The sequence below is a fragment of the Symphodus melops genome (genome assembly GCF_947650265.1).
Source record: "Symphodus melops genome assembly, chromosome: 21".
In the NCBI taxonomy this organism is placed as follows: Eukaryota; Metazoa; Chordata; class Actinopteri; order Labriformes; family Labridae; genus Symphodus; species Symphodus melops.
Window position 1 is genome coordinate 2,052,441 of NC_136711.1, and position 27,763 is coordinate 2,080,203.

A 27,763-nucleotide genomic window follows, 5' to 3' on the forward strand; every position below is an offset into this window, starting at 1 on the left:
AAGGTGCGGAGCCTGCTCTCTAACTCAGACACCCTCGCCTCCAAAGCTATAAATAAACTACATTTAATACAGATACCTTTATCAGTAAAGGAGGACGAGGAGTAACTAGACATCTGGCACACAGAACAAGAGAGAGCAGGAGAGGGAGAGGCAGGGAGAGAAGCCATAGTAGGAGAAGCTAACTGCTAAGTTAGCCTGAGAGTACGTAGTTTAACGCAAACAAAAGATCTATAGATAGCTAGCAGGGGTGCTTTGGTGATTACTTCGATTACTCAGAGTGTGCAGTGAATGGAGACAAAAATGTAAGAAAATACACAGGATAAACAATCTAGCTTATCAGGTATGTTATTGGTTTATTTAACTTAATGTCACATTATCAGGTATGTTATTGGTTTATTTAACTTAATGTCACATTATCAGGTATGTTATTGGTTTATTTAACTTAATGTTACATTTGAGGAAAAAAAATCACACAATCCCAAATTTTCCAAAACAAATAATTTAATATATTATGTATAACATTTATATACACAGGTTAACTTAACAAGGCTTTGTACAACTGTTACAAAATTGGTCCACGTACATAAAGAACATGCACAGGGGCACAGAGAGAGAGAGAGAGAGAGAGAGAGAGAGAGAGAAGGACAGACTGATATGATTAAGACAAACATGGAGTCTGCTCGGACGACATGGTTTGGCAGTCACATCGGTTCAGCTTAAATTCTTGTTTCTTCAGACTCGGTTTTACAAAACAAAAGTTTCAGGAAGGAAGTAGAAATACTGAGAGTGTGAAAAGGACCAATGCAAAAATATCCTTCTGGTAAGACTGTGGGGTTGTTGGACTTCAGGAGGTGATTCTCTGCTTCGGTTCTCCTTTGACTTGTTTCTATCGCATCGCTCCACTCGGCTTTCTTGGAACTGTTTCTCGTTTCCCCTCAGATTTTCACTCACTATCTTCATCCCATTATCTCAGGATAACGACACTGGCTCTGTGTGACTCCATTTTTCAAGATCTTGAGAAAACAGCTGAACTGTAGACGTTGAAAAGGACACTGATCGACGAGGGGAGAAGTGCGAGTTCTAGTGGTGACCCATTCAAATTCACACGGTGGCGAATACTGACTTTCGCCAACTTTTACGGCGTCTCATGAAGACGCAGAGGAGGCGACACGTCTGAATTCAAAGTGTTTGTGTACAAATTACAAAAAGTAAACTACGCTTTATTGCTCAGCTCGGACTTTTAGTTTCGTTGTCTTTAAAGGAGGAGTCAGTAACTTTCTCCTGACTGAACAAAATATCGACCTATAAAAAAACGAATGTCGCTCAATCGTCCCTTCTGGGCCTCCGTACATGTGAGGTGGTGACTGAAGAGACGCTGACTGGATTTTCATGTGATGGTTTGTTTTGGTTGACTAGGTGCATTTCTGGGCGGAGCTGGTTTGTTTCCTCCAGCCAATGAGAGCGCACAGGTGAGTTTAGGAGTGAATACAATTCAGCGATTGGACGCGATTCAAAGCGGTGAATTTGATGGACGTGGACGTAGATTTAAAGAAGAGAATCTATAATCAGAGTGAGGAGAAACACCAAGCAGACGAAGCTGGTTCTAAAACGAGGGGGAAACTTGTGCTGGCTTTCACCTGCAGGCGAGGAGTCGGTCTACTTCGTGTTGGGCAGGCAGGTGACAAACACCGGCGTTTAGCTTGTGCTAGCGTACGGTAGCTTGCAGTGTAGGAACATAAGGAGTAAATGTGCACACTTCATCCTGCAGTGAGGGCGAGCTTCTGGGGGCGAGGAGGAGGAGGAGGGGCCCAAATTCTACTGACTCCTCCTTTAATGAAACAGATATTAACAGGATCATATCATGGTATCATTTTCTAGTTTCCTGACAACCTGAGAGGAAAACAAAGAGAAAGTAGAAGCATCAGTTCCAAGCAAGGAGAGTTGAGAGGGGTCAATACTGTACTGTGAAGAAAAGCAGCACATGGTTGTCTTTTGGCTCCATACTGCTGATAATGGACATTTACACAAATAGAAAAAAAAACAAAAAAAACCATTTTGGCATGACTCAACATAGCTGCCTTTAAAAAAACGTTCTGACAAAAACAGTGTTAGTCTGACCCTCCTCTTCACACATACAGACGCCCTCACACACACACACACACACACGTAGGGAAGCATGATAGGCTCGTGTTAAACACTTAGAGTTTGCATATCTTTATATGTCACTGACCCCATGCATGCAGTTTTTGAGTCCACAGAAGCTTTGGCGTAACGCCTGAGTGACATCGTCCGGAGAGGGAGTGAGTTGTTTTTTTCGCTCCTGCAGATCTTTGACGTTCCCTGTAGATCCACGGGAGGCTTTGGAAGAGCTTGTAAAGGGTTGAGAGGTTTTCTGTGCTGTACTCAGGCTGGTCGGTAAGTGTGCCCACATGGGTGTTCTTGAAGACATCATTGGTAAAAAAATAAAATAAAAATAACAAACCAGTGGGGGAAGACACCAGCATTCGTACAGCAAAGTCAGCCAGTTTAAAAACAAACACACACGGCGGCAGACTCGCTGAAGTCTTTGCTGGTGACGGTTAATCGTGAAAGCAGCTGCTGGGCTCTGGAGGTGACGTCTAATATGGCATTTAAAATATTTGATGTGATGATCATTTATTGTGAAGAGACTCATTCCAAAACATCGTTTAAGAAATATGTGTTAAAGCTTCCTTTTAGGATTACAAAATACTTCACTTTGGCACCACCTAGTGGTCGCATGAAAACGTGGAAAACAACATTTGCAGTGATTTTCTAACAGATTGATGGATTTGGATGTTTAAAATTGTTTTCAGTTTTGGAATAAGATTCTTCACCTGCGCACAATCAGGGGCGTGTCCAAAAGCTCCTCCCCCTCAAACACATCTGATTGGCCACTCCTGGTCCCAACCCAAAATCCTAAACCTTGATTGGCTAATTGTCTAATCAGAGGCGGGGCTTAAGTTGAACGATCAGAATGGCTTTCTTTGCATTTCAGTGCAACACATCCTTTTTTTGTCCTTAATTTGACATTTTGAATTCTAACTTTTTGAGTCCTTAAAGGTATAAAATGCCTCATTTCAAAATAGCAGATATTAAATATTAAGTAAAGATTTTTTTTTTTCTTTTTTCTTCAAAGTGTGAAGTCAAACTCGCTCCAGGTGTGTTCACACTGACAGGACGACGCTTCCTTCACTTCTTTATGATTCACTCAGAGGCTCAAAAATGTTTCATAGATTTGTTTTTTCACATGGAAAAAAAACAAAAACCTTTCTCTCTGACTGTTAGCCCTTCCACCGACCTCAAGATACTTTAAAGAATCATCTTTGGACTGCATCTCACCACGGGGATCAGTCCGACGAATGGCTGCAATCGGTTGGCACATTTAGGAGGGTTGGGGGTCACAGATATTGGTGCTGAATTGAGACGTTAAAAAGTGTTAAACACAGGGATAGGACATCTGTATGTGAAAGGTGAATCTGTTTAGTTGAAAAGAATAAATGCTATTCTTTCCTTTGTGTACGCAAAACTACTTCATGCAACCTCAACGTGAGTCAGAACAGTCGGTAAAGTCTGGACACGCCCCTCTTTAACAACGAGAACACATTTCTAATTTAGTGCCGATGAAAAGCAGCGAGGAAAAGGCCTGAGACACCCGGGATCTCTGAAGCAATGTGAGAGGTGGAGTGTGAGTGAAGGGGGAGTACTGAGCAGTCGGGTTAAACTACCACGGTGTGACGGCGCCACGCTCTCGTCTTGTCTCTTGGGTCCAGGGCGGATCTCCTCAGAACCACAGTGGAGGGTCCTGCAGGGTTTTGATCTACAAACCCGGAGGAGGAGGAGGAGAAAGGTGGAGCCTCCTTCTGTCGACGAGGGAGGGGGTCTTTTTGTTGAATCGACCGAGGACCCAAAACGGATCCCTGAGGAACGCCATCACGTCCACGCTGACCTGATGTCCCATCCATGACTCGAACGACCTCCACCCTGTCGGCCCTCCATCCTCTGACTCTGTCGTCACTCCTGCCAAACTCAACGTCTAGATTCATGGACACGGCCCTCGTCCGCCCCCCTCTGGTCTTCCTGGAGCGGACAGGTGCTGGATGGTTCCAGTCTGGATGTTGGCTCCCGTGAAAGCTTGGCGCCTGGTCGAGGTTGGGAAGCCTGGTGGGGCAGATCCAGAAGGGAACAGTGGGGCGTACTCTGACTAGGTTATGAGGTCTGAACTGGGAGGGAGGATGAGTCGCCGTCGGGGGTCGTGGATACGAGGCATGGATCTGTTGGTACGAGCACACAAAACTTTGTTCTCTCTTTCCTTTTCTGTTCCTCAGATCCTTTTCAGCGGCTTCTTCTCCCTCCAGTGAATCTCGTCCCTCAGAGGTCTCTTCAGCTTTCACCCCATTTTCCTTTCCCGTCCTTAAAACGTCTCCCTTCTCTGCCTCTTCCTCTCCTCCGTCCTCCTCCTCCTCCTCCTCCTCTCCCCCTGCTTCTCCGTAGTTGCTGGCTTTGACTGGCTCGTGCTCGGAGTCCTCGTCGGTGCTGCTGCCCTGCAGGTGGGTACTCAGGCTTTTTTTACGCTTGCGGGTCACAGCAGAGATGAGGGACATTGGCAGGAAGTCCCTCGCATTCAGGTCTTTCTTGGAGCCTGATGAAAGCTGGAAAAAATCAAAGTAGCAGTCAAACCATGCTCAACCTGTTCTTCCTACACCAGAACCCTGGACCTGATCCTCACACCCTGGTGGGTTAATCTGGACAAGAATAATTTAAGATAAAATCTCTACCCAGGTCCAAATAATCCAGTTTACCTTTTTACTGAGTCTTTTAAAGAAAAACTTGACTTGATCAACCTGATTCAGATAAAAACTTTAATCCTGATTAGCGGGGCTTTAAAAGGGGATTTCACACTGAAAGACCCTCCCAGGTTGCGCTGCTAACCGGTGAAATATCGGGGGGGGTAAATTCTTCATTTTTGAACGACTTAAGAACGAGTTAAGTCTCCTTACCTTCGACTTAAGAGAATCGCTGGTGGTGGAATCTGAGGAAAAGGGAAAAAAGTATGAGAATGGTGTCGTCACAGGAGCCGAGGTGGAGTTAGTGCTGAAGCCAGTTCGGACTCAAGTTCTGTAAAGAGACTCGACTCTTAGCAGCTGATGGAGCAGCGTGGCGCTGAGCAGCAGCTTAGCTTAGCTTAGCCTTTTTTTAAAGAAAAGTAATGTCAGCCAAATCAGCTGGTTTAAGTCATTTATGAGCCATCGATCCTGAAGCGAGGTGAGATGGAGTTTTATGACAGCCATGTCTGTATGATTGAAATGAGCCAAATGTTAACACACATAATAAACCCCATGTGTTCGTAACACTCTTGATGATTGAGCCTGAAACACTGACGTCGCCGTGCACTGAAAGTAAAAGTAACTTTCAGCGAGTCTCTTTGAGGACTTCTAGTCTGAACTGGCGTGTTGGAGTAGTACGAAGGTGAGGTATCTGACTAAATCACTGCACACACTACCTTCAGGGGAACTCTAGCCATAATCAAAGGAACAACCACGATTATTATGAAGAGAAAATAAAATGGCTAGGGTTCACCTTTAACTTCTCTAAGACAAGAGGAAGTTGGCACTTTGGTGGAAAACAAGACGGACAAAAAACAACAACAGATGAGTAAAATGAGTCCAAACACGAACACACAAGGGAGCAAGAGCCGGTCCTACCGAAGAGGCTGATCCAGTGTCTCAGCTAGAGAGGAAGAGTGCAGAGAGGAAGGGACAGAAGAGAGGAGGAGACATCATGAGTATTCACAGGCAGCTTGAGAAGAGAAGAGAAAGGACGGCGAAGGAGAGACACCGAGCTAAAGGTCACTTTCAGAGTATACGGAGTAAAGCTTTGGAAGAGTGCGTTAAGATGAGGAAGATTTTAAACATCAGGTGGGGAAGGACACGTTCTCGAGGCCTCTCTGTTCATGCCCTCCGTAAACAGACACTTTCACCAAAGCATCAGATAATCGGATCCTCTTTAAAATAAACCAGAGGTGAGCGATAGATTTACGATTCTTTTTTTCCTCTCTGCAATTTTATAGATTTTATTTTTCAGGGGTTTGGTGGGAAAAAATCTGATATTTTATTTTGAAGGCCAAATCGCCCAGCTCTAAACTGAACAGATATCTCTGTGACTATCACTTTAACAACCACGTCTGATGCTGACACTCGTAGTTATAACATTTCTGTCATGACTTTGTGTCTTCGACGTTGCTGATGTCAGTCACACCTGACACAGTTCAGCTGGACACCGAGGGCAGCAGCTCCTCCTGATCTCTGCAGGACGTTTGGGAGAAACTCCAGGCTGCTTGACCTCGGTGGATCGATACTGATAATACCTTATTGAATCTATGCAGAGTCTTTGTAAAGGAGTCTGACAGTGATCTTTGAGCACATGGCTGATGTTGCATCATGTCTCCTGCAGTATTCATCTGATGAGTTTGAATGTGTGGAGTCAAGTCTTGATCATTTCCTCACCTGAAGCCTCTCCCGGCATCCCCGGCCTTCCAATGTTGGACAGCAGGTGGTCAATATTAGGTACAGGCTGCATGTCCCGCTTATCCTCCGGGGCCTACACACACACACACACACACACACACACACACACACACACACGTACGTTAGAGTACAACCATGCGTCTCTATGTCTAACACTCGTTGCAGCCGTGGTCTCGCTCATACCTTCTCCTCCTTATCAAAGTCTCTGTTACTGAAGAACCAGTCGTGCTGTTGGAGAAACAAACAAACGCGTCACTAACTCGTACAGAAGCCTGTCGATGTCTCGCGTCAGAGCAACAAGCGGTTCCTTCTTACATGCAGGATAAGCGTCTCCACTATTTTGTAGCGGTCGGGCATGTGTGTGACCATGTCGGTCATGTTGTCCTCCGACGTCCTGACCAGAGTGGGACCGAACACCAGAGCCAGGTTTCTGGGCTCCATCTGGAGGTCAGAGGTCAGCGTTCAGTAGTGAGTCTTTTTTAAATACATGGATGAGTCCATTCAGGCTGTGAGCTTACCTTGTTCTTCTCTGCGTTATCTGCCACCCTCTTTAAGTGGCCCACCAGGAACTTCAGGGTGTGATAATAGTGATCAGGGAGGTCATGGATCTGGATTAAGAGAAGAACAGGACACGGGGTTGAGATAGATGAGGTCATTTAGAGAGACTCTTTGTCGTCCTTTCACACGCACCAGTTTCTTCATGGTCTTCAGGCGGTCCTCTGCGTCCTCTATCCGGTTGGCGTCTATGAAGTCGTTGTATTTGTCTGTGAACAGAGGTGACAGATGAGCTTCCGGAAAAGTCCCCCGTCCCGCTGACAGGACATGAAGACAGCTACGTAGGTCCCGGGTCAGAGTTCAATACAATCAGTTCTGGACTCACCGTCCGTGAACAGCGGCTCGGGCAGTTTTCGGAAGAAGGATTTGAGCAGGCTGCTGATCACGTTCAGGTCCTGCCATCTCTGCAGGAACACACATGAAAAGGTTTTCAGTGAAGCGTGTTAAAAGTAACGTGCACGTGACACCATGCATGCTGCACACCTCCTCAGCCGTGTTGATGTCGAAGCCTTTGTTGAGATGCTCCTGCAGGTTGGACACCATGGCGTTGTTCCCCGGCACCCGGTAGATACCCGTGTACTCCAAACCCGTGTTCTCCACCACGCCACAGCACATCTCCACGATCAGAGGGACGAACTGTGGACAGACAGACACCAAGGAGGGACAGCAGAGTCAACACCTTTAACCTTTCATGCACACCACGAGGGTTCGACACGTGCAGGAAAACTGTGCTTCTGCTCTCAATCAGAAACTTTATTAACATCAGGGCAACTTTTCATACAAAGGATCTGATTCAGGGAAATGAGGAAGGAGATTTTTCCTGAAGTTTCAATTCAATTCAAAAAACTTGATTTGTTTAAAAGTGCAGCTATACGAAAAATTAACCAAAGATAAAATGTCAAAAAGTAAAAACACATTTAAAATACAAAATTACAAAGTTAAATATAAAAGACTTCAGATTGATATATAGAGTCATGTGTAAGTAGGCAGATACTAATAATAAAGCGATAGTGGTGCATGGCAGATAATACAACAGACTTAATATATACTGGAACTATAAAAAAAGATGAATACTGAAAGAATAAATTGACCACAGCGTGTTACGTTTTTTTCTCCTGCACCTGAATGCATCTGCTCGTCTTTTTTCTCTTTTTGAAGTTTTGACACATGAACAAATCTCCTGATCAGGGTGAGCTGCACGCATGTTTGTTTGTTTGTTTGTTTCAGGTTTTTTTTCTCTGCAGCCCCCGAGGAAACTTTCTGCATGAATCAGGTCGAGCTGTTGAGCGAGAAATGTTCAGCGTGACTGTGCCTCGATGAAGTTTGACATTAAGACTGTAAATTCATCTGATTAAAGTGTCGGCTTCACGGCCATCTTGGATTTATGCAGCATCTCTTTAAAGTTCATGTTATGAGTTTGATCGTCTACGTCAGGACTGAAGATACACGGAACAGTGTGGGATTTATTTACTGAAGGCCAAATAAGAATGTTTCATGTTTCTTGTGATTTGGTATTAAAAAAATAAAAGTCTTACTTTATGATTGACAGCTGGCTGACAGTCCTCCAGTCGCACGCCAAAAGCCTTCGGACTGCCCGTCTTCTTCGCCTTCTTCATGATGTTGATGCCCCACAGCGCTTTGTTGTCATCTGAGTCCACGCACCGAAGAAAACATGAACAACAACAAAAAGATTAATGACCATGGAGATAGAACTGGGTAACAGTAACAGATGTATAAAGCAGCTAAATTAAACCTGCTGTAAAGATATAAACACTATGCCCATTTCTAAGGGAGAAAAAATGACGGGATGCTAGACGTGTCACATGGGAAGCAATAATTGAGTCTGTTCATGTGGTGCTACAAACAGAATCAAGACTTTGTTGAGTTTGTAAAATGGTTGTGTAGATTCATACTGTGCGAAAAGGTATTAAAAAAACGAGATTAAAACAACGATGGATCTCACACACCGCCTCTGGAGGTTCTGTTCACCGAGGCGTTGTCTGTCTTTGCCAGCAGGAAGGGAGGCATCATACGATGAGCTCTGGGAGAGGAGTCGGGCTTGCTACCTGTCAGACTGCACACACAGAGAGAGAGGGAGAGAGAGAGAGGGAGGGAGAGAGAGAGAGAGAGAGAGAGGGAGGGAGAGAGAGAGAGAGAGAGAGAGAGAGAGAGAGAGAGAGAGAGAGAGGGAGAGAGAGAGACAGAGAGAGAGAGAGAGAGAGAGAGAGAGAGAGAGAGAGAGAGAGAGAGAGAGAGAGAGAGAGAGAGAGAGAGAGAGAGGAGAGAGAGAGAGAGACAAAGACAGTTCAACATAAAGTCAGCTTTGTTCATAGTTAACAAAAAAAAAAGATGGCGGCTTTTTTGGAAGTCCAATAGGTGAAGTGATTGTTCCTGACAGGAGCACAGCCCGAGGCCTCTGAGAATCCTAATTACACATCGAGTCACGGACAGTTTGGATCAAACATTTTCCAAACATAATCCGGAGCTGACCTGTGTTTCCTGTAGTCGTTCATCTTCTTGTTGATGAGCGCCTGTCGTGAGAAACCGATCTCCTGCAGCCAACAGAGAGCAGGAGTTAGCTTTGTGCGTCCGCGTCTGTTTGTGTAACGCCTCGAGATTTCACCGGACGTCTCACCTCATTGTCCGTCTTGCTGTTCTCCCTGATGACCCGGATCCACACCAGCATGTCTTCCCGGTCCTCGGCCTGCAGCAGGTACTCGCAGAAGTCCTGCGTGGTCAGCCTGAGCGTGTGCTTACGTTTGGTTTCACTGTAGGCGATGTCGATCAGGCAACCCCGGATGCTGATTGGAGGATGCTCGTCCTGCCCCGGCCCCGCCCCCGCACCGTGAAGAACGGCTTCCCGCTTGTCCTTGTAGAGGAAGAGGGAATGGGAACGCAGCACAGAGAAGACTCGCTTCCACGGCCGCATGCCGCCTCCGACTTTCTGTAACAAGAAAAGACAACAAGAGCAGGAACTCTGAAACGGTGTCTCTTAGTACACCTGAAGAAAACTCTGATCCCACACAAGCCGGGGAAGTTTTTAAATATTTAAAGGTCCCGTATTCTGTCCTTTCTGGGGTTCATATATCTATTTATAAAGTATGTTCACAATCACTAGTGTCTGTTTTCTGTCTCTCATCTGTCTGTGTTTCTAACACTCAGAATCTCCCACAAAGAGAAAAAGGGTCCCCACGTGTGCCAAGTCTGATCTGATTGGTCGGTTGATCTGCTCTCTCGTAACTGGTCAGACGTTCAGCTTTGTTCTCGGATATGACCCGCCCCTTTTTACCATATTAGGGAATGCTACAGTCAGTCTGAGGGGAGCTTGTGCTTGCTGCAACGAGCCAATGAGCTTGGATCAGTGACGTCTTTGTCTTGTGATGTCACTCCACACATTTTCAACGAGCGACAGCGAACAGGAGGAGGGAGGAGAAGCAGCGTTTCCGCACATAGATACGGTCGTTGAAACATGAACAAGACAGCTGAACACGCTAAAAGCTTCTGAAACCAGAAAAAGGAGAACATGGGAGCTTTAAAGCCACGAATGCTCGACGGCCGATCTGGTTTAGAAGTTAGCAGCTTTGTGTTTGATGAAGTTTGTTTGTGTCTGACCTCCGTCTGCTGGGAGTTTCTTTGGACAGTTTGACAGTATGTTCCTCGTACAGTGTGAGCTCTCAGGTCGGGTCGTGCTGAGTGAGCACATCAATCATAAGCATGGTCATGCATTATTGATTCAGTCGTTTAGCATGAGCTCACATTACACCAGGGACTTCAGTGAAAGCTCGACTTTAATCTCTAAATTCAGATAGAAAAGAAAAGTCTGTAGCGTCTTTTTCTCTCAGCAGTCACGGACCCAGCAGAGTTTAAATAATCTAATCCAACGTTTTCCTCTGACAGACTTCCTGATGTTAGGAGTGTGTTTGTGTACCTTCCCCTTCTCTGTGAGGATCTGTTTGTAGTGCAGCCAGCCCTCCTTACGGACGTCACTGAAGGTGATGGTTCCCAGCTCGGAGGTGGAGTGACGCTTCGACCGCGCCTCCTCCTGGGCTCGCAGGCTCTCCAGAGACTGAAACACCAGTGAGGTCGAGTTAAAAAAAACAAAACTGAGCAGGAAGCAGGAGGAGTGTTTGGATTGGATGCTAGAACATGTAAAAAGAAGACTCACCCCGTCAGTGAAGAAGCTCTTCACTCTTTTTGGTAGTTTACTGTGAGACACAAAGCAAACAGGTTACACTGAGATCGTCCTGACTGAGGGAAATAAGAACTGAGACTCTGCACACAAGTTCTGCTCAAGGACAAAAGATCAAAAATAAAACAACTCAGATCTCTTTAAATTCCTTTTTACGCCAAACTTTGACCTGCGAGTCTTTCCTGGTTTGACTTTGACGCCTTTTAAAAATCTTTTTTATGGAATTAGACATTTGTCATTTCTTAAACTTTTGCCTTTGGGTTTCATTTTATTGAACTTGAAGTATCTATCTATCTATCTATCTATCTATCTATCTATCTATCTATCTATCTATCTATCTGTCCTACACTTACGAGAAGACTCGCTTTCTTCTTTAAAGTTGTTCAGACCCTCGTCACAGGACTTGGATCGCTCGGTGGTGATGGCCAGCAGGTACGAGGAGCGACGGCCTTTAATGCTTTCCTGAGGAGAGAGGAGGAGGAGTCAGAGAAGGGGAGGAGTCAGAGAGGAGAGGAGTCAGAGAGGGGAGGAGTCAGAGAGGAGGAGGGGTCGGAGAGGGGAGGAGTCAGAGAGGGGAGGGGTCAGAGAGGGGAGGAGTGAGAGAGGAGGAGGAGTCAGAGAAGAGGAGGAGTCAGAGAGGAGGAGGGGTCAGAGAGGAGGAGGAGTCAGAGAGGATGAGGAGTCAGAGAGGGGAGGAGTCAGAGAGGAGGAGTCAGAGAAGAGGAGGAGTCAGAGAGGGAGGGGGTCATAGAGGAGGAGGAGTCATAGAGGAGGAGGGAGTCATAGAGGAGGAGGAGTCAGAGAGGGGAGGAGTCATAGAGGAGGAGTCAGAGAGGAGGAGGAAGTCAGAGAGGAGGAGGAGTCAGAGGAGAGAAGGAACAACAACGAGTTTGATGGTGAAATGAAGCGACAAAGAGACGAGTCATTAAAGGTGGTTAAATCTCTGACTGATTAAAAACAACGTGACACAGTTAGTACGTCGTTGTAATCTCTCCCACAGGGATTTTTCAGGATGTTTTGTTTGAATATTAAAGGGTTAATAAGCCGAAGACATTTAGGGATCTAAATAACGAGAAACCAAACATGTAAAACATGACTGCTGTTCAAATCTACACTGTCAAACAAAAACACATTAAAGTAACGGACTGCACCATGCTTCAGCACGCTTCAGTCCTAAAGTCCAGTTTGTTTGATCAGTGGGAATGCCCGGGCACGAGCACACTAGTGGACAGCCTTCATTACAGAGACGTCCCGTCTGTGTCCGACTGAAGGCCGACTCACATTAAGACTCTGTAAAGTAGCTGACGAGTTCCCCGATGTGCAGATACAGACGCACATGTTTTTATTACGACGTCATGGACAAGAAGGTAACCATGCTCAGTCCTGGAGCTGTGTGAGTGCAGGCCGGCTGCAGACTCTTCTTATCAGTGGATCTTTAAAGACAGCGAGGTTACGCCTGTTGCTTGTTGTCTCACAACTGCAGGCTGAACTAATCTGCTTTTAAAACCTTCTGTACCTGCTCGTTATTTAGACCCCAAAATATGTCAAACGTCTTGAAGAAGACTAAAGTCACCCTTAGAGACAGAATGAGGCAAAGGCTACACAAATATATACGTGTCATAAAGACATTGTGTATCTTGCAGGGATTTTTGTCGGAAAATGTCGGATAAAAAAAGAAGACGATATATTTGTGTAGCTCGTATTTCAGCCTCTCAGGGTTTAACGAGAGACTCACTGCACTCCTGAGAACGAAGTCGGACAATGGGGGTGATGGAGGTGAGGGTGGGGGAGACAGAGGTGGTAGTGAGGATGGAGGCCTGCGAGCTGGACACCACAGAGCAGGCTGGCACATAGCAGGCCTGATGGTCAGTGCTGGGATTGGTGGGTTCATCTGAAAGGTCACGGCACAGGTGAGCACCAACGAGGGATGAGAACAGATTATGAACGACACAGCGACAGGAGGTGGAGTTTGGTTTGTCAGAACATCGACCTGAAGCAGAAGCTGCTCTGGAGGCTGAATCAACCTCTGATGGAGAACTCGAGTTTGTCCAACATGATCTGAGTTAGTTTGTGCACCTCCATGTACGGAGTCTGTACAGGATAACCACAGGCAAATGGTCCAACTTTTAGTATTCATTTCTGCAGCTTTATCCTCATAATGAAAGATCTTAAAGGTCAGATATTCTCCTCTTCATCAAACGGTGTAAATAAGTGTCAGAGCTCCTCTTCATCATGTGTGTGAAGTGTGTTGTTGTAAATCCACTCTGATCCTGTATTTGATCATGTCTATAAACCCCTCTATTTCAGCCCTGCTCAGAACAGGCTGTTTCTGTGTCTGTAGCTTTAAATATGTAAATGAGCTGTGTCTGACCACGCCCCCTCTCTGGAAGGGCTCGGGTGTACTCGCTGCATTCTGGCTCCATGTCCTATTGTTTACGGTGAGAAGGCAGACTCAGAGGGCAGAACAAACACCTAGCTGTGGGAGTGTCACCCACCTGGGGGAGGGGCTACTGCCCTTTGTGATGTCATGAAGGGAAAATCTTCAAACAACCTGTTTGAGCACACATTTTCTGAACAGTGGAGCAGGCAGAAGACAGAGAGGATGGACTTTTCTCTCTCTTTCTTTTTTAAAAGGTGCACAGATTTGCGTCGATAAAGCAGCAGAAAATACTTCTTTGATTGTCTTGAATAAAAACGGTGGTAACGGAGCGCGTTCACCTCCCGGCTCGAGCAGCTCTGCTTCTGTCAAATGTTTCCAGAACTCAAAAACTCCATCTACTGTTACTCACCAAGCACAAACACTGGCTGTGTTACGGCTCGCACTGACAACATTAAACATTAAAGTTCAGATCGACACAGTTAAACACACGGACACAAACACAGACAATGTTTATAACACACAGTTATAAACACACATTAAAGAAGTACATTTAAATATAAGAAAGCTCTGTAGCAACAGACGCAGAATGATTTCATCTATAAATAAAAATGTTCCTTTGCCACAACTATTAATAATTATCGGTTATTTAGCCTCAGTTGGTTGCATCACTCTGACTCCCGATGCCGAGGAATCACTCTAACCACTAACTTTGCAACATCTTCAAAATGCCGCAGTGCATTTATTTATGAAGTCCATAAATATTAAAGTCGTCCTCGCATCCTGGAGAAGCCTTTATGTGGATGCTTTTAAGACGCACCAAAACGCTGTGTTCAGAATAAAAAGCAAAGAGGATTTCTGCCTCGTGGTCCTTCAAACATGTCGGCTGCCCGTCCGTATGTCTTTATATGAATCAGTTCAAACTCACCTTGTCTGCTTTTCAATCATCACACAGAGATCGGCGAGATCGGACTGAGCCTAACGCTGAGTTCTGTACGTCTCTGAAATCTGGATTACTGAATCAAAATGGTCAGGTTTTAATTTATATGATGGTTCATTTTCAACCATCAATACAAACAAGTTTAAGTGAATTTAAACCTTTTTATTAAAAATCTTTGCAGCAAATAAAAATCACAAACAGCTGCACCTTTGTAAAAAAATATCCTTTTTTCAAACCCCTCCCGTTGAACCAGAGCACCTACATAACAGAACAGGAAGTGGGCCAGTCCATCGTGCTAATAATCGATTTTAGACTTTCCTGCATCGACGCAGAATCTTCCAACAAAGCATCGTGATGCATCTCAGAGTCGACCGCTAATTCATACACAGGGGAGGAAGACGATGACTTCACCTCTGAGCCACAGCTGCCCAAACAAACGCAACGATAAGACAACGCATCAAGTCTAAAATCTGGATTTGGATTTGTGCTCGGATCAGCTCATCATGTTGCTTTGCTTTTGGTCTGAACACATTTCAACCTCTTCTATAAATCTTTGAAAACCGACTCAGTTGAAGAGCCAGGGCATTTTTTGAACATGTTAAAGGGACATTTTTTAACCACGGCTACATGAAGTCTGTTGCTACAGAGAGAAGGTCACTAACCTATGAAGGGAATAGAGGACAGGGAGTTGTACGCATGCTGTGCCAGGCTACCATTCGCCCTGCGGTTGGGGCCGGGCCCAGAGACGGGGGAGGGCGTCCCTGGTGAAGGTGTCAAAGCAGGGGGCTCCGGTGACTCCACAGGCGAGGCGTAGTTCGGATGTCGGAGGGCCTGAACCGGGGTGCGACGGCCTGACGGCGGCTTCTGCCTCAACACCACCTCCTGATGGAGGGAGACGGGGGAGACGAGCTCCCTGTCCTCCCCGAGTCGGGCTCTCTCCTCCTCCGGCGCAGACATGGCGGGGGTCGACTGAGGCCTGGGTGCCATCCCGCCGTCGTTTCTGCTGCCGGGGCTCCAGTTGAGGCGCGGGCCGCTGTAGCCGGGCTCTCTGAAGGAGTGAGCCTGCTGGAGGAGGTGGCTGGCTTTACGTGAGAAAGAAGGGCTGTAGCTTTGGTAGCCCACCAGCTCCTCACCTTTGACTCTTCTCGTTTGGGGTTCGGCTACCTGTTGACCCGGCTGTCTGCCACCGGGAGACGCCGTGGACGCAGTGATGGGGCTCGTCACTGCGGTTTGGTGCTGATGCCCCGCTGGGACTCTCTGGTCTTTCTGCTCACTGAATCTTTCAGTTTGGGATCCTTGCGAGGCGTGATCGTAGCGAGACGAGACCAGAGCGGAGGCTTGTGCGAGTGTTTCTACAGAGCGCCCGTAGTTATGCTCGTACTCTGCGTAGGCCGCCAGCAGGTTCTCAGAGCACGACCTGCTGCCTGGTCCTGATACTCCGCCCCAGCCCCCTAACCAATAGGAATCATGGGAAGCAGCAGCTGTCTGGTGATGGTACAGGAGGGTTTCTCTTCTGCGTTGCTCAGCTGAGATTGCGGCAGCCGGTGCAGGTCCGGGGCCGAGCGCCAAACCCAGCCCCAGTTCTGCCAAACGGTCCTGAGAAATACTGCGATGGCGAGGAGACATGGACTCGGCGGCCTCGGCCTGGCTGTAGTACCAGTCCGACAGAGCCTGGTGGCAGAGGGCGTCCGCTCGAGAGCGGGAAGACGCCTGCACGCTGCTCTTCCGTGGCGCAGGCAGGGTCGCAGAGGCGATGGCAGCGTTGTGGTTAGCAAAGTGAAAGTCCAGCGCAGTGATGGCCGAGGAGGAGCGGCCGCGGTGCCGACCCGATGGAGCAAAGTAAGCGCTGGAGTCCTCGGGACCTCCGGACCAGCCGGAGGTGGGGGGAGAAGCATTAGGGGGGCGGTTGTCCAGCGGGGATGTCGCGGGGCCGGGTCGGCACTGCCAATTGTCCAGGGGAGTGTGGAGGCCGTCGGCGGGCGGGGGCGCAGCGGGGCTGGTCTTTGTGGTGGGGTAGCAGAGAGGGGGGGGCTCAGGGAGGTTCTGGGCCACACCTGAATATGGCTGATTGCCTTTAAGGTAGGCATCCTGGGAGTACGCCTGAGGATCAGAAGGGTTAGGACATGTAAAAGCTGAAAGTAAAGGTGAAGGAGCAGCGGGAGGAGAGAGAGGACGACGCAGCGCTCATTAAAATAATCAAATATTCAAACACAGAAAAAAAGAACAGAGTGGTCATGTTCTTTGAATATCATATCTTTGTTTTTCTCTTCCATCAGAAGTCCAAACACCGCAACGTGTCTGAGACACTAATCTGAAAAGAAATCTTCAACAACAATAAAGTTTGATGCTGCAGTTGGACCTTTTAAACTCTGAACATCAACATATCTGCATTTAATGACGTTTTAATAATCCCATCTACGAGCTCACAGCAGAGTCCTTCACGTGCATGCACGGCGCTCATTTCTGAAGCTAAACTTGAATAAGTGCCTGAATCACAACGTGAATACACAATACATGCTCTTACATAAGCAGCCTTGCTAAGCGCTAACTTTGGCTCCACGCAGTAACGAGGTGAGAAGAAGAGGAGAGGAGGAGGAAGAAGAAGAAGAAAAGATAATACTCACACTTACCAACTGCAACACGTCCTCGTCTTTTGGCATGATGGAAAGCTCCAGAATGTTTTCGCTACACACAGAGAGGTAAAGAGTTCAACAACACGAGCGAGGCGAGGCGAGGCGGGCCTGATCATTACATCCCATAATGCCTCCTGTTTTTTTTACCTGTTCTGGATGAGTGCGATCACTTGAGAGTAGGTTTTACCCAGGATGCTCTCCCCGTTCACCTTCACCAATCTGTCCCCTGATCACACACACACACACACACACACACACACACACACACACACACACACAACACACACACACACACACACACACACACACACACACACACACACACACACACACACACACACACAGTCAGACGGTGGTTTTGGAAAATATCCGTCAAGTCTCTCTGTTCTCTTTAATCGTTTTAAAGGAGGAGTTCACACACTCGAGCGTCTCGTGAAGTCGGCGTGTCGGACCAGTCGAGCGTGCTCTCTCAGGCGATGCTGAGCAAGACAAGCGTGGGATTTTCTCTTTTTAAGAATTTACTTTCAATCTGATGTTGAGTCGTTGTGTTTTTTTTTTTTTTTAAAGTTCAATTTAGATGATTATTTTATCTGCATCTTCTTCCAGACAACTCACACAGCCTCTTTAAATATTGATCCATTTGTGTTTCAGATTTTTCGTAAATGCTGCAGAATATTTTTTTTTTGCTGTATAACTTGTGATGAAGTTACAATAAATAAAAAGAAATTTCATTTGGATTCAGACGGCGTGAAAGTCATCGATTACAGAGATGTGAAATCCTCATAGACTGTAAACATGAAAGGATGAACGTGAGGTGACTCGTCTGTCCCTGCAGGGGGCGATGGCGTCTCAGCCTGACCTTCAGTCAAACTGATGACAGGATGAGTCATCAAAAGTGATCGAGACAATCAGACAAATTCAGTTTCTTGAACCAGGCTGTAAAACGTGTAAATTTAACGGCTTTTTTGAATGTGTGTGTGTGTGTGTGTGTGATTTCCGGGGCCTCTAGTGGACACTCGAGGAACTGCACGATGAAGCTCTTGGACTCCAGCAGCTGTTTGTGTGGATGTGTGCTGCCTACCTGTACGCAGCCCAGCTTCTTGAGCGGGCCCGCTGTCTTTGACACTCTTAACAAAGATGGTGTCCATCGGCTCCAAACGAGACTGCTGACAACCTGCTGGAACACAAACACACACAGTCAGACTACGTCGTCACACGGGTCAACACATGCTGAGCACACGTGTGTGGAAGAAGGTCCCTCACCTTTTCCTGTCGCATTTCCATTCTCTTCATCCTGTGGGAGACACAGAGAAGCTGTTACAGGTGACATAGGAGAGGAGGGGCGCTAGGGGGCGCTGCTGAGCTCACGTTCACTCGGTGCAGACCTGAGCTAAACCTCCAAACTGTTGGGCTGTTTTCAGCCGCCTGATTGGCTGATTTATTAATCAGACGAGTGTCTGAAAAGCCACAGTTCAGCATAGAGGGTATATAAATAAAGTTTTTTTTTCTTTTTGGGGTCCACCTCAGTAGTCTGAACATTTCAGCATGGATGTGCTTTAGATGCATCCTCTTAGGGGTTTTAACTCCCCCAGTACAGAACGAGTCTTCTGTCACGAGTTTAGGAATCAGCCTCTCTCTTTTTCACACTATTTGTCCATCCATCCATGTGTGTGTGTGTGTGTGTGTGTGTGTGTGTGTCAAAGCCTGCTTGCTCGTCTTACTGTCACAATATATTTCTCACAGTCTGTCAGTCTCAAGTTTCTGTGTCTGCTCGTCTAACTCGTCTCTCCCAGTCGTCCTCTCTGTCTCACTTTTACTTCTCCCAGTGAGCCTGTTAGCTTCTATCTGTTTATGAATATTAATCATTCAACTGTTTACTTATTTACTCATTCACTCATAATGTAAATAACTATGAATATATGTGTATACATGTGAAGGACTCTGTTTTAAACAGAGTTTATGTTCTTTAAAGAGTTTATCTGTCTGTCACTGTCCAAACTTCATGTCATCGTTTAAAATCTTTGTGCCTGTTTTCTCTGTTTCTTCTTTTCACCTGCGTCAAATTCAACGTTTGTCAGTGTGTGTGTGTGTGTGTGTGTCAGTGTGTGTGTGTCAGTGTGTGTGTGTGTGTGTGTGTGTGTGTCTGTGTCTGTCTGTCTGTATGCTTCGCTGAGCTAGCTCATTCCTGACTTGAACACACAAAGGACTCTGCACAGTCGGCTTCCACACACACACACACACACACACACACATACACACACACACACACACACACACACACACACACACACACACACACACACACACACACACACACACACACTGTACTGGGCATCATTATGAACGTCACCAGTCTTTCTGACTCGCTGTCTTCCTGTCGCCTCGTGGTCGGAGGTCACAGATTTGATGAGATCTGTCAGTTTGCCCCTCAACATCACATTTCACCAAACGACAGAAAAGAATCATATGCTAATAAAATGCAGACGTTGTGTTGAGTCGGGCGCTCACCTTGAGGCTGTGCAGCGACGACTCGGGCGGGTAGACGATGAAGTGACGCAGAGTGAAGCCAAATCCCTGCAAGTTCTTCTGGACGAAGATGGTGCGTGGGCCCTGCCACGACACGCCCTCCACCTCCCCCGACGACAGCGGACGACGCCTGATTTCATTGGATGCCACCATGCCATCTCTCCGCCCTTTAGCCTAAAAGGGAAGACAAGACGGAGGACATGTTTTTTTTTTTTTTACTTCTTCCACGTCCTCTTTGCAGGAAAAGAAAACCAAACCTTACACTCTGGGTCTTGAAGTTCGTCGTGAGTCTCATTCTCAGGAGTCGTCTGACTACTGACACAAACTTGAATACATTTAAAGGAAGTATGAGTGGGTGGAAGTGGGCGTACGAGCTCCATTCACAGAGGACTCTGCCCAGATCCGACCAGGGCTATCCCACCTATGGCAGGAATTTCTCAGAGACTTCCTTTTTTCAAAGAGGAAGCTCCATTTTCCCCGAGAACCTCACCTATAATCACATTCACTCGCTCCAGCCAACAATGGCACGGTTAAAAATATACACAGCCTATTAATAACGGCTACTGTATGAAACAACAGGAAATTATTAGTGCTCATAAACTCCGATCTGGAAAATCAGATGAAACAATAGACAAAGAGAGCGCAGCTTAAATAAACTACAATAACATGATCGGGTACACGTCTCTAAATTCATCACGTTTATGGTGAAAATGATGATTTAGGAATTTGGTGAAGACGAACTGTGAGCGAGTGATCCCTGCAAAGATCCAGTCACTCTTTTATATTTGCATTTCAACAGATTAAATTATCTGTAAATATCCTGGAGGAGCTGTGATGGAGGAAATACAAAGAGACGTGCTATCGTAATAATTTACTTCCAGACACAATGTGCAAAACATGAAATTACACCTGGTACCAGTTACCACATCCTATTATTGTGTATGTGGCAAAAACATAAAGCTTACACTCCCAGGCTCGGAGCCTCTCTAAGTGTGAACAGGGGATTGTGTTCATATTAAGACTGCCTGACTGGTAGAGTGTAAGCAAAAGAGAGAGGTAACCTTCATTTAAGACTCCCACAAACCACATTTACAAAAGAGAGAAAAACATGCTGTATTGAATGCATATTGCATGAAGTGCAAAAAAAAGAGAAATACCAAAATGATTTTTGTGTTAAATAAGCAGAAAAAAAAAAAAATCAAAAATAAATAAATATATATATATATCCACGTTTGAAGTTAGTTTTTTTCCATTATCTTTTAAAGAGGACATATTACGACTAATCCGCTTTCACAGTGATTATAATGTTGTCTACAGACCCACAACATGTGAAATAAATCCATCCAGATGTTTGTTTGTGTTCTGCAGAAGTCTGATAACACAGAGAGAAAATGCTCTGTTCGTAACGTGCTCCCCTTGTGATGTCACAGTGGTATCTCCACCTCGAGACGAAAGCCAAACTTTTGCACAGGTCCACCATTTTTATGTGTGATGAGTGATGTCTACTGGGAAGACTCAGGGGGCGGGGCTTATTGCATTTAAAGAGACACACACACCAAAACAGAGCGTTCAGAGAGAGCTGGTTTCTACAGGGTCACAAACCTCCTCTGCTGCTTGATTCATGTTATATTTGGACCAAAGCTCAGAAACACAGATGTCTCAGTTAGACCACAGGGGGGCGCTGTTTGAAAATGTGGAGAAGAGGAGGAGAAATATGTCCTCTTTAAGATTAGCATTTCTCGGCACAGCTCGTCTCAGGGGAAACATGAGCTCACTGAGGATGTCCAACAAATGTGTCTCAAAGATGATTCATTCGGCTTTGTCGGGTTGAATATTTTGCACTCGTTACTAATTTGTTCCGCAACTCATATGTGTGACGGAAGGGTTGAGTGGACCTGAACTGATGAAGTATTGAAGAGCTGAAAAATCTACAGATGTAGCGTCGAGGAAGACAAAACCATCGAGCTTCCTGTTTCAGTAACGAAGAAGTAAAAAGGCCGAACATATCAACCTGCAAACGCCTCCAACACGAAACCCCCCCCCCCCCCCCCCCCCCCCGACTGAGAGGCATTCACCACCACACACAGAAAACACACCGATCAGCCTTCTCAGCAAGTTATGAAAACAACAGGACGTCTGTTTCTTTGAGACCGGAAGTTTAGAGGCGTGATTTGGGGAAACCTTCGCCTCTAAGAATAGCTCCAAGGAGAGCGAGGAAGAGACACTTTCCACAAAGGGGAGTCAGCTCAGATTCTTTCTTGATTTGGCACGACACCAAAATGTACAACTTAGACGCCATAAACTTAAACAATATTGATTTACCATGGCAACGAAAGTAAAATTATGAGACGCCAAGTATTTGGTAATTTCTTGTTTTCAATTTACAAAAACTACAATTAAAGTCCTTCACACTTTGTCTGTGTGAAATTTAAATACATGTCTGTCAATAACTTTCATTCCTTAAATGATAAGATCTTTGTTATTTTAACAATTCATACTAATTTCAAAAAGTTCAAAAGTTTTAAAAGATAAATAAAGACTGATTTTAAAGGAGCAGTATGTAACTCTGCCCCCTAGTGTTCCAATAAGGTACTGCAGTCTAAACTCTAATCATCACAGAGAGCTGTCTCCCCCCTCCTCTCACACAGCTCTGCATTCCATCGCTGCAACACCTGTTCACCTGATAACTGCTCTCATATCTGGCAAACCCAGGGGCGTCCAAAACGGCCTTCAAAGCCCCGCCTACCTTCTCTGGTCCAATCAGATCCAGAGCGTTCAGGAGCAGAATCTAAAGGTAGAAGGAGGACATACTGGCTGCTGCTTTGTTGTCAGAGAAGCTTCAACACAGCAGGTTTCCTTCATGTCTGATCACATGAATGAGCTGGCTCATTCAGTAGATAAACAGAGAGAAGTGGTGTTCTATAAAACCAACATGTCCTTTTGGATCTTGATAAGACACATTATATTTATGTTTCTAACAAACACAGCAGAGAGGAGGGGACTCTGTTTACATCACCAACAGGCAGGAGTTTGCCTACAATCTGTAGTAATTTTAAATAAGTAAAGAAGCAGATTTGGGAGCCTGTGACTTATATATATATATATATATGATATATATACATCAGTGTTGTTTATATTATATTATAATAAACTGTGTTTCAGGTTATAATCTCTGGTGGTGTGAAAAAGCCTCGTGTGGAACGAAGGAGTGATCATCTCACCACATCTACTAAAGGAATAAAAAAAACAAAACTTGTTAAATCTAGTAGGAGGTGACGCCGTGATACATCGATATCGTGCACGACTTTGTGTTCACGTCTGAAAACAAGTAACTGGCCCCTGACCATGACCCGGCTCTAAAAACAAGTATTGATGTTGAGTTTTACTCGCATCATATCTAAGTTCAAACTTGTGGTAGGGTGACGTCTCTGTGAGTGTGACGTGCTGACAGAGTGAACACACTCAAACAGCAGTCGTCTGACTTTCTCCCTCTCGCAGCGTTATTACGTAACCGAGAGAAAACAACCAGCGAGGACTCCTGCCCACTGACATCTCTCTGTTTGTGTCTGTGGGTGTGTTAGAGAGTCGTGCTGTGCAAACACCCAGCATGCATAGACTCACCATATATCTGTGTGTGTGTGTGTGTGTGTGTGTGTGTGTGTGTGTGTGTGATTGTCGGACACATTGTTGTGTTACATTCCTCATAATGCGACGTCTCTGCAGGTGACATTTCACACATGAGGGAGTGTAAACAAAGAGGTGAGAGCCTCTGCATGCTTACCTCACACACACACACACACACACACACACACACACACACACACACACACACACACACACACACACACACACACACACACACACACACACACACACACACACACACACACACACACACACACACACACACACACACACACACACACTCACACACACACACACACTATACTGAATGCCGGGGAGTTTCTCTGAGCTCGACTGGCTGAAGCTTCTTTTTTAGTTTGCTGGAGACAAAAAGTCGCGTCGACACGTTTCAACAGAACAACGTTGTTTTATGATTAACGATCAGAGCCTGAATGATTGATCGGCCTGACGTCGGCATGTATTGGCTAATTTGATGTCAGATATGTGCAGATAAAATAAACTTTATTAAATGTCAGTTTGTTTTATGTGATATCGTTCCTTTTTATAATTCTGCATTTCTCTGAGTAAAGTTTACTGTTTCTGCGCTCTGCTGCTTTTCTGAACAACAAAGGATTTAAGTTAACTGTGAAAAAAATATTGATCTTTATTACAAGTGTCTGCTAACAGCAACGAGTGTGTGTATATTATTTATCTCCAATGATTGAAGATAAGACCCTCTCCCTTCTTTCTTTATCAGTAATTAAAGATTCGTATTTATTGTTTATTATCATGTCTTTAGAAGGATTTGAAGCTCCTGCAGGACGCGCCGCGCTCTGCAGCTGTGAGCAGATGTGTAACGTAGATAAATGCTGCTCGCAGTGAGAGCCGGAGCGTGTTGTTGTTGTTCATGCTGGTCATGTGGGTCGTGTGTTTTTATGATTCACACGAGCGTTTCATTAAAGTGAAGACAGCAGATCCTTCGGCTCGCTCTCTTGTTGTCCGTCTCCTCCTGCGCCGGTCGTGTAGTTTTGTCGGATTTGGACCGAGGAGGATTTAATTGCCGACTTTCCCTCGTGTGTGTTTTCAGTGTATTTTGCACGTCTGACATTTGGAGAGCAGCAGAATGAGCTGAACCGAGAGAAAGAGTGACAGAATTCAAAAAGACACAAATCCACCCTGCGTGCACTCATCACGTAATACAAGCTGACAGAGACTCGTGTGTGTATTTACACACACACACACACACACACACACACACACACACACACACACACACACACACACAGTGGAGACGCTGGATTACAAATACAACCTACCAGCAGGCAAACATACAGAGAATGGTTGATTATGGAATAAGGTATGCTCCTCTGTGCATCCTGGAACAGAGGACATAAGAGCAACAGTGCACACACACACACACACACACACACACACACACACACACACGCACACACACACACACAGATGCATACATAAGACTTTATATAAAGCTACATGAGTGTGTGTGCATCGTGAGGGCATCATCTCTCATCCCTCCCGCGTCTCAAAGGCCCCCCTCAGTACCACGTTACATAACAGCCAAAAGATGCAACACACACACACACACACACACACACACACACACACACACACACACACACACACACACACACACACACACTTACATGAATCAAACCCCACGTGCTAAATCTGCAGATGACGACGGGCTGGTAATAAGCGTCCTCACTGACTCCATTGACTGACTCATTATGGTTATAAAGATGGCGCCGCCTCTCTCTCTCTCTCTCTCTCTCTCTCCCGGGTCGTTTAAAGGAACGAGGGTGATCAATAACTGTATCCCGCTCCTGCTCTGACAGGAAAGGTTAAAGATGGATGGCGGAAGTGGCGTCCCAGAGGAGGCACACCTGTCCACAGTCGTCAGATCAGACGGGGCGATGAGGGCGAGTTCAGGACGCAGCCGGCGGAGAGATTCACCACGGGAGAATTTAAAAACACTGAAGTGAAGTCACAACGGGACAAATCTGCAAAGTGGAAGAGATAGCTGCAGTTTGATGAAGCGATCACTTCTTTACTCCACACCAGGTGAACTGAACGCTGCTGGTTTAACTCCTGCACCGTTTACTGCTCATCACCGAGACAGTGTCAGCTCCTCTGCTCTCCGTCCGTCTGCACGCCACATGAAGGGAACTGTAGGGCGTCTGATCTCCTCCAACAGAGAACACGTCCACGTTTAAGAAGAAGCTCCGGCCTTGTTCAATTCTTTACATTTGATAAATGATGGAAGAGTTTCCTCCCTCTGTGTCATTACTCTGAAGGTCTGTTTAGGTTTGAAAGTTGATTTACCTTCAAAAACATAAACATACAAAACGTCTGTGTCACCGTGTCACCGTGTCCCCTTGAGGGGATTTTTTTGCAGCCTCTGACTTTATTCAAAGAATCAGAAGATTTTGGCCCCGGGCCTCATTCTGATTTCTTTTTTTCATGTTAGCGAGGAAGATTTACAAAGCCTGACTATTTTATCCAAAGAATTAAACACAATAGTTTCCCACTGCAAATAGTTATTGTGTATTTACATTATTTTTGAAGAGATTAAAATATAAAACGTTTCTTACAAAATTTAAAATACTAAAAATAAATAAGTAAATAAAAAACTGTGGCGATGAGCGATTCTAACACGACACTTTTGGCCCGCAAGAAAAAAAAGGTTTGGACACAAGTGTTAGGGTCAACAAGAAAGAATACAGTAACTTCTTTTGTTCCACCTGCAGTACTTTCACCACCCACCAGGGGGCCACAGCCCACACTAGTCTTATTCCATGTTAACTGTTTATTGCACCAAGACAAATTCCTCATATATGTTCGTGTTCGTAGCAATAAAAAACGATTCTGATGAACTTTTCTTCCAAGCTGATATCGACGCAGATTAATTACTTCAATACCGACTTTCGTTACATCTAATAAAAAGGAAAGGACGTCAAAATGTGTCTTTTAACGATTGATCCCATCAAAGAGACGTTTTTGGTTTTCTTGTGCTAGTCGAGGAATCAGTCCACCAGACATCCCGGACAAACTCAACATTTCCATTCAGAATAAATGAAGTGAAACTTGGAGAGTGTGCAGAGGTTTACCTTCAACATTTTGATGTTAAAAAGAAGAAATGAACGAATTATTGGGAAGCTAGAACTGCACGTTATCAAAGCAGGTATCAATATTGTTTGATATGAACAATAATCACATTGATGTTTCAAGTTCTCTTATTTTGAAAAGCCGTTCTCACCTGTCACTTTTGAAATATTTAAATTATCTCTCACAGTTAAAATTAGTCAAATTCGTTATATTCATATATTTTTGGTAAACATTCTATTGGTCCTGATTCTACAGCGGCCCCAGTAAGACGCTCCCACTCTTACCCAGGTTAAGCGATGGCGTTGTATGATCCTGCGGGAGCCCCGTCTCCTCGGTGAAGCTATCGGGGTCGGCCGCGGTGAGGCACGAGGTGAGATCCCCCTTAAAACCGCCAGCCAGATACAGCGTGGTTCAGCGTCGCTGCAGTCCACCCCGACAGAGCACTGGAAGCGCCACTCGTGGCCCGACGGAGCTGGAGCAACACCCGACACCCTCAGCATAGCACCTCAACATCCGTACGCACATGAACCGCCTGTGCTGGGAACGCACACCGACCACCCGGTCACAGGGCTGACCAATCCACGACCGGGACACCCGGTCACCGCCGCAGGGTCCCTGCACCCTCGTGCATCACGACAGAAGTTACAACCGATGACAAGAAGACGTCTACAACTCGAGTCTCACGATCCAGCCGCCGGAGGAAAGTCCTCGAGGCTTAAACGCACAGATTTGTAATCCTTGGATCCTCCACAGATCCGGCTTCATCATTCGTGTGTGTCTCCCTTTGGGCGGCTCGTTAGATCATGATTCATGCGTCTCCGAGCTTCGTGGTCAAGCCGTGACCATCCAGTCCAAAACGAGGAAAAGCTGCGATTGGAGAAAACCAAACTCCTCATCTTTCATCCAGTTTTCTCCCTTCACTCCACGACTTCACGTCTTCATCTTTTGGTATCAAGAAGGAAATCTGAACAAACCTCGACCTCTTCTTGCGCTCGCCCACTTTTCATCCAGTCCAGTTCAAAGTGACAGACGAGGGATTCTGCAGCTTCACGTCCACGCCGACACTCCCACCATGACCCCGATTGTTGCCTTCGCTGCGAGACCGGTCCTGTTTCTGTGTCACACCGGCCAATCACTCGCTTCTCTGAAGAAGTTGGTAAGCCACTCGTCGCTTATATCTCATGCTTCCCTCGTGACTTATAGAAGCAGCTGACCCATCCGAGACCGGGTCGCTTCTCTTCATGGACC

General features: G+C 45.9%; 1 protein-coding gene across 1 annotated transcript; it reads right to left on the minus strand.

The window, feature by feature from the left end:
• Nucleotides 1-467: 467 nt before the first annotated feature.
• Nucleotides 468-27,753, minus strand: LOC306817024 (rho GTPase-activating protein 23-like). The gene is given in 25 exon segments (XM_079333569.1): nucleotides 468-4,670; nucleotides 5,019-5,050; nucleotides 6,525-6,618; nucleotides 6,729-6,773; nucleotides 6,861-6,986; nucleotides 7,064-7,153; nucleotides 7,236-7,309; nucleotides 7,426-7,504; nucleotides 7,584-7,736; nucleotides 8,636-8,748; nucleotides 9,068-9,174; nucleotides 9,591-9,652; nucleotides 9,736-10,044; nucleotides 11,029-11,166; nucleotides 11,266-11,305; nucleotides 11,643-11,655; nucleotides 11,658-11,749; nucleotides 13,024-13,180; nucleotides 15,269-16,706; nucleotides 17,237-17,291; nucleotides 17,387-17,465; nucleotides 18,321-18,416; nucleotides 18,503-18,533; nucleotides 19,748-19,939; nucleotides 26,800-27,753. Coding segments are annotated over 25 exon segments (4,764 nt in total). The 5' UTR covers nucleotides 27,016-27,753; the 3' UTR covers nucleotides 468-3,737.
• Between the last annotated feature and the right edge of the window lie 10 nt (nucleotides 27,754-27,763).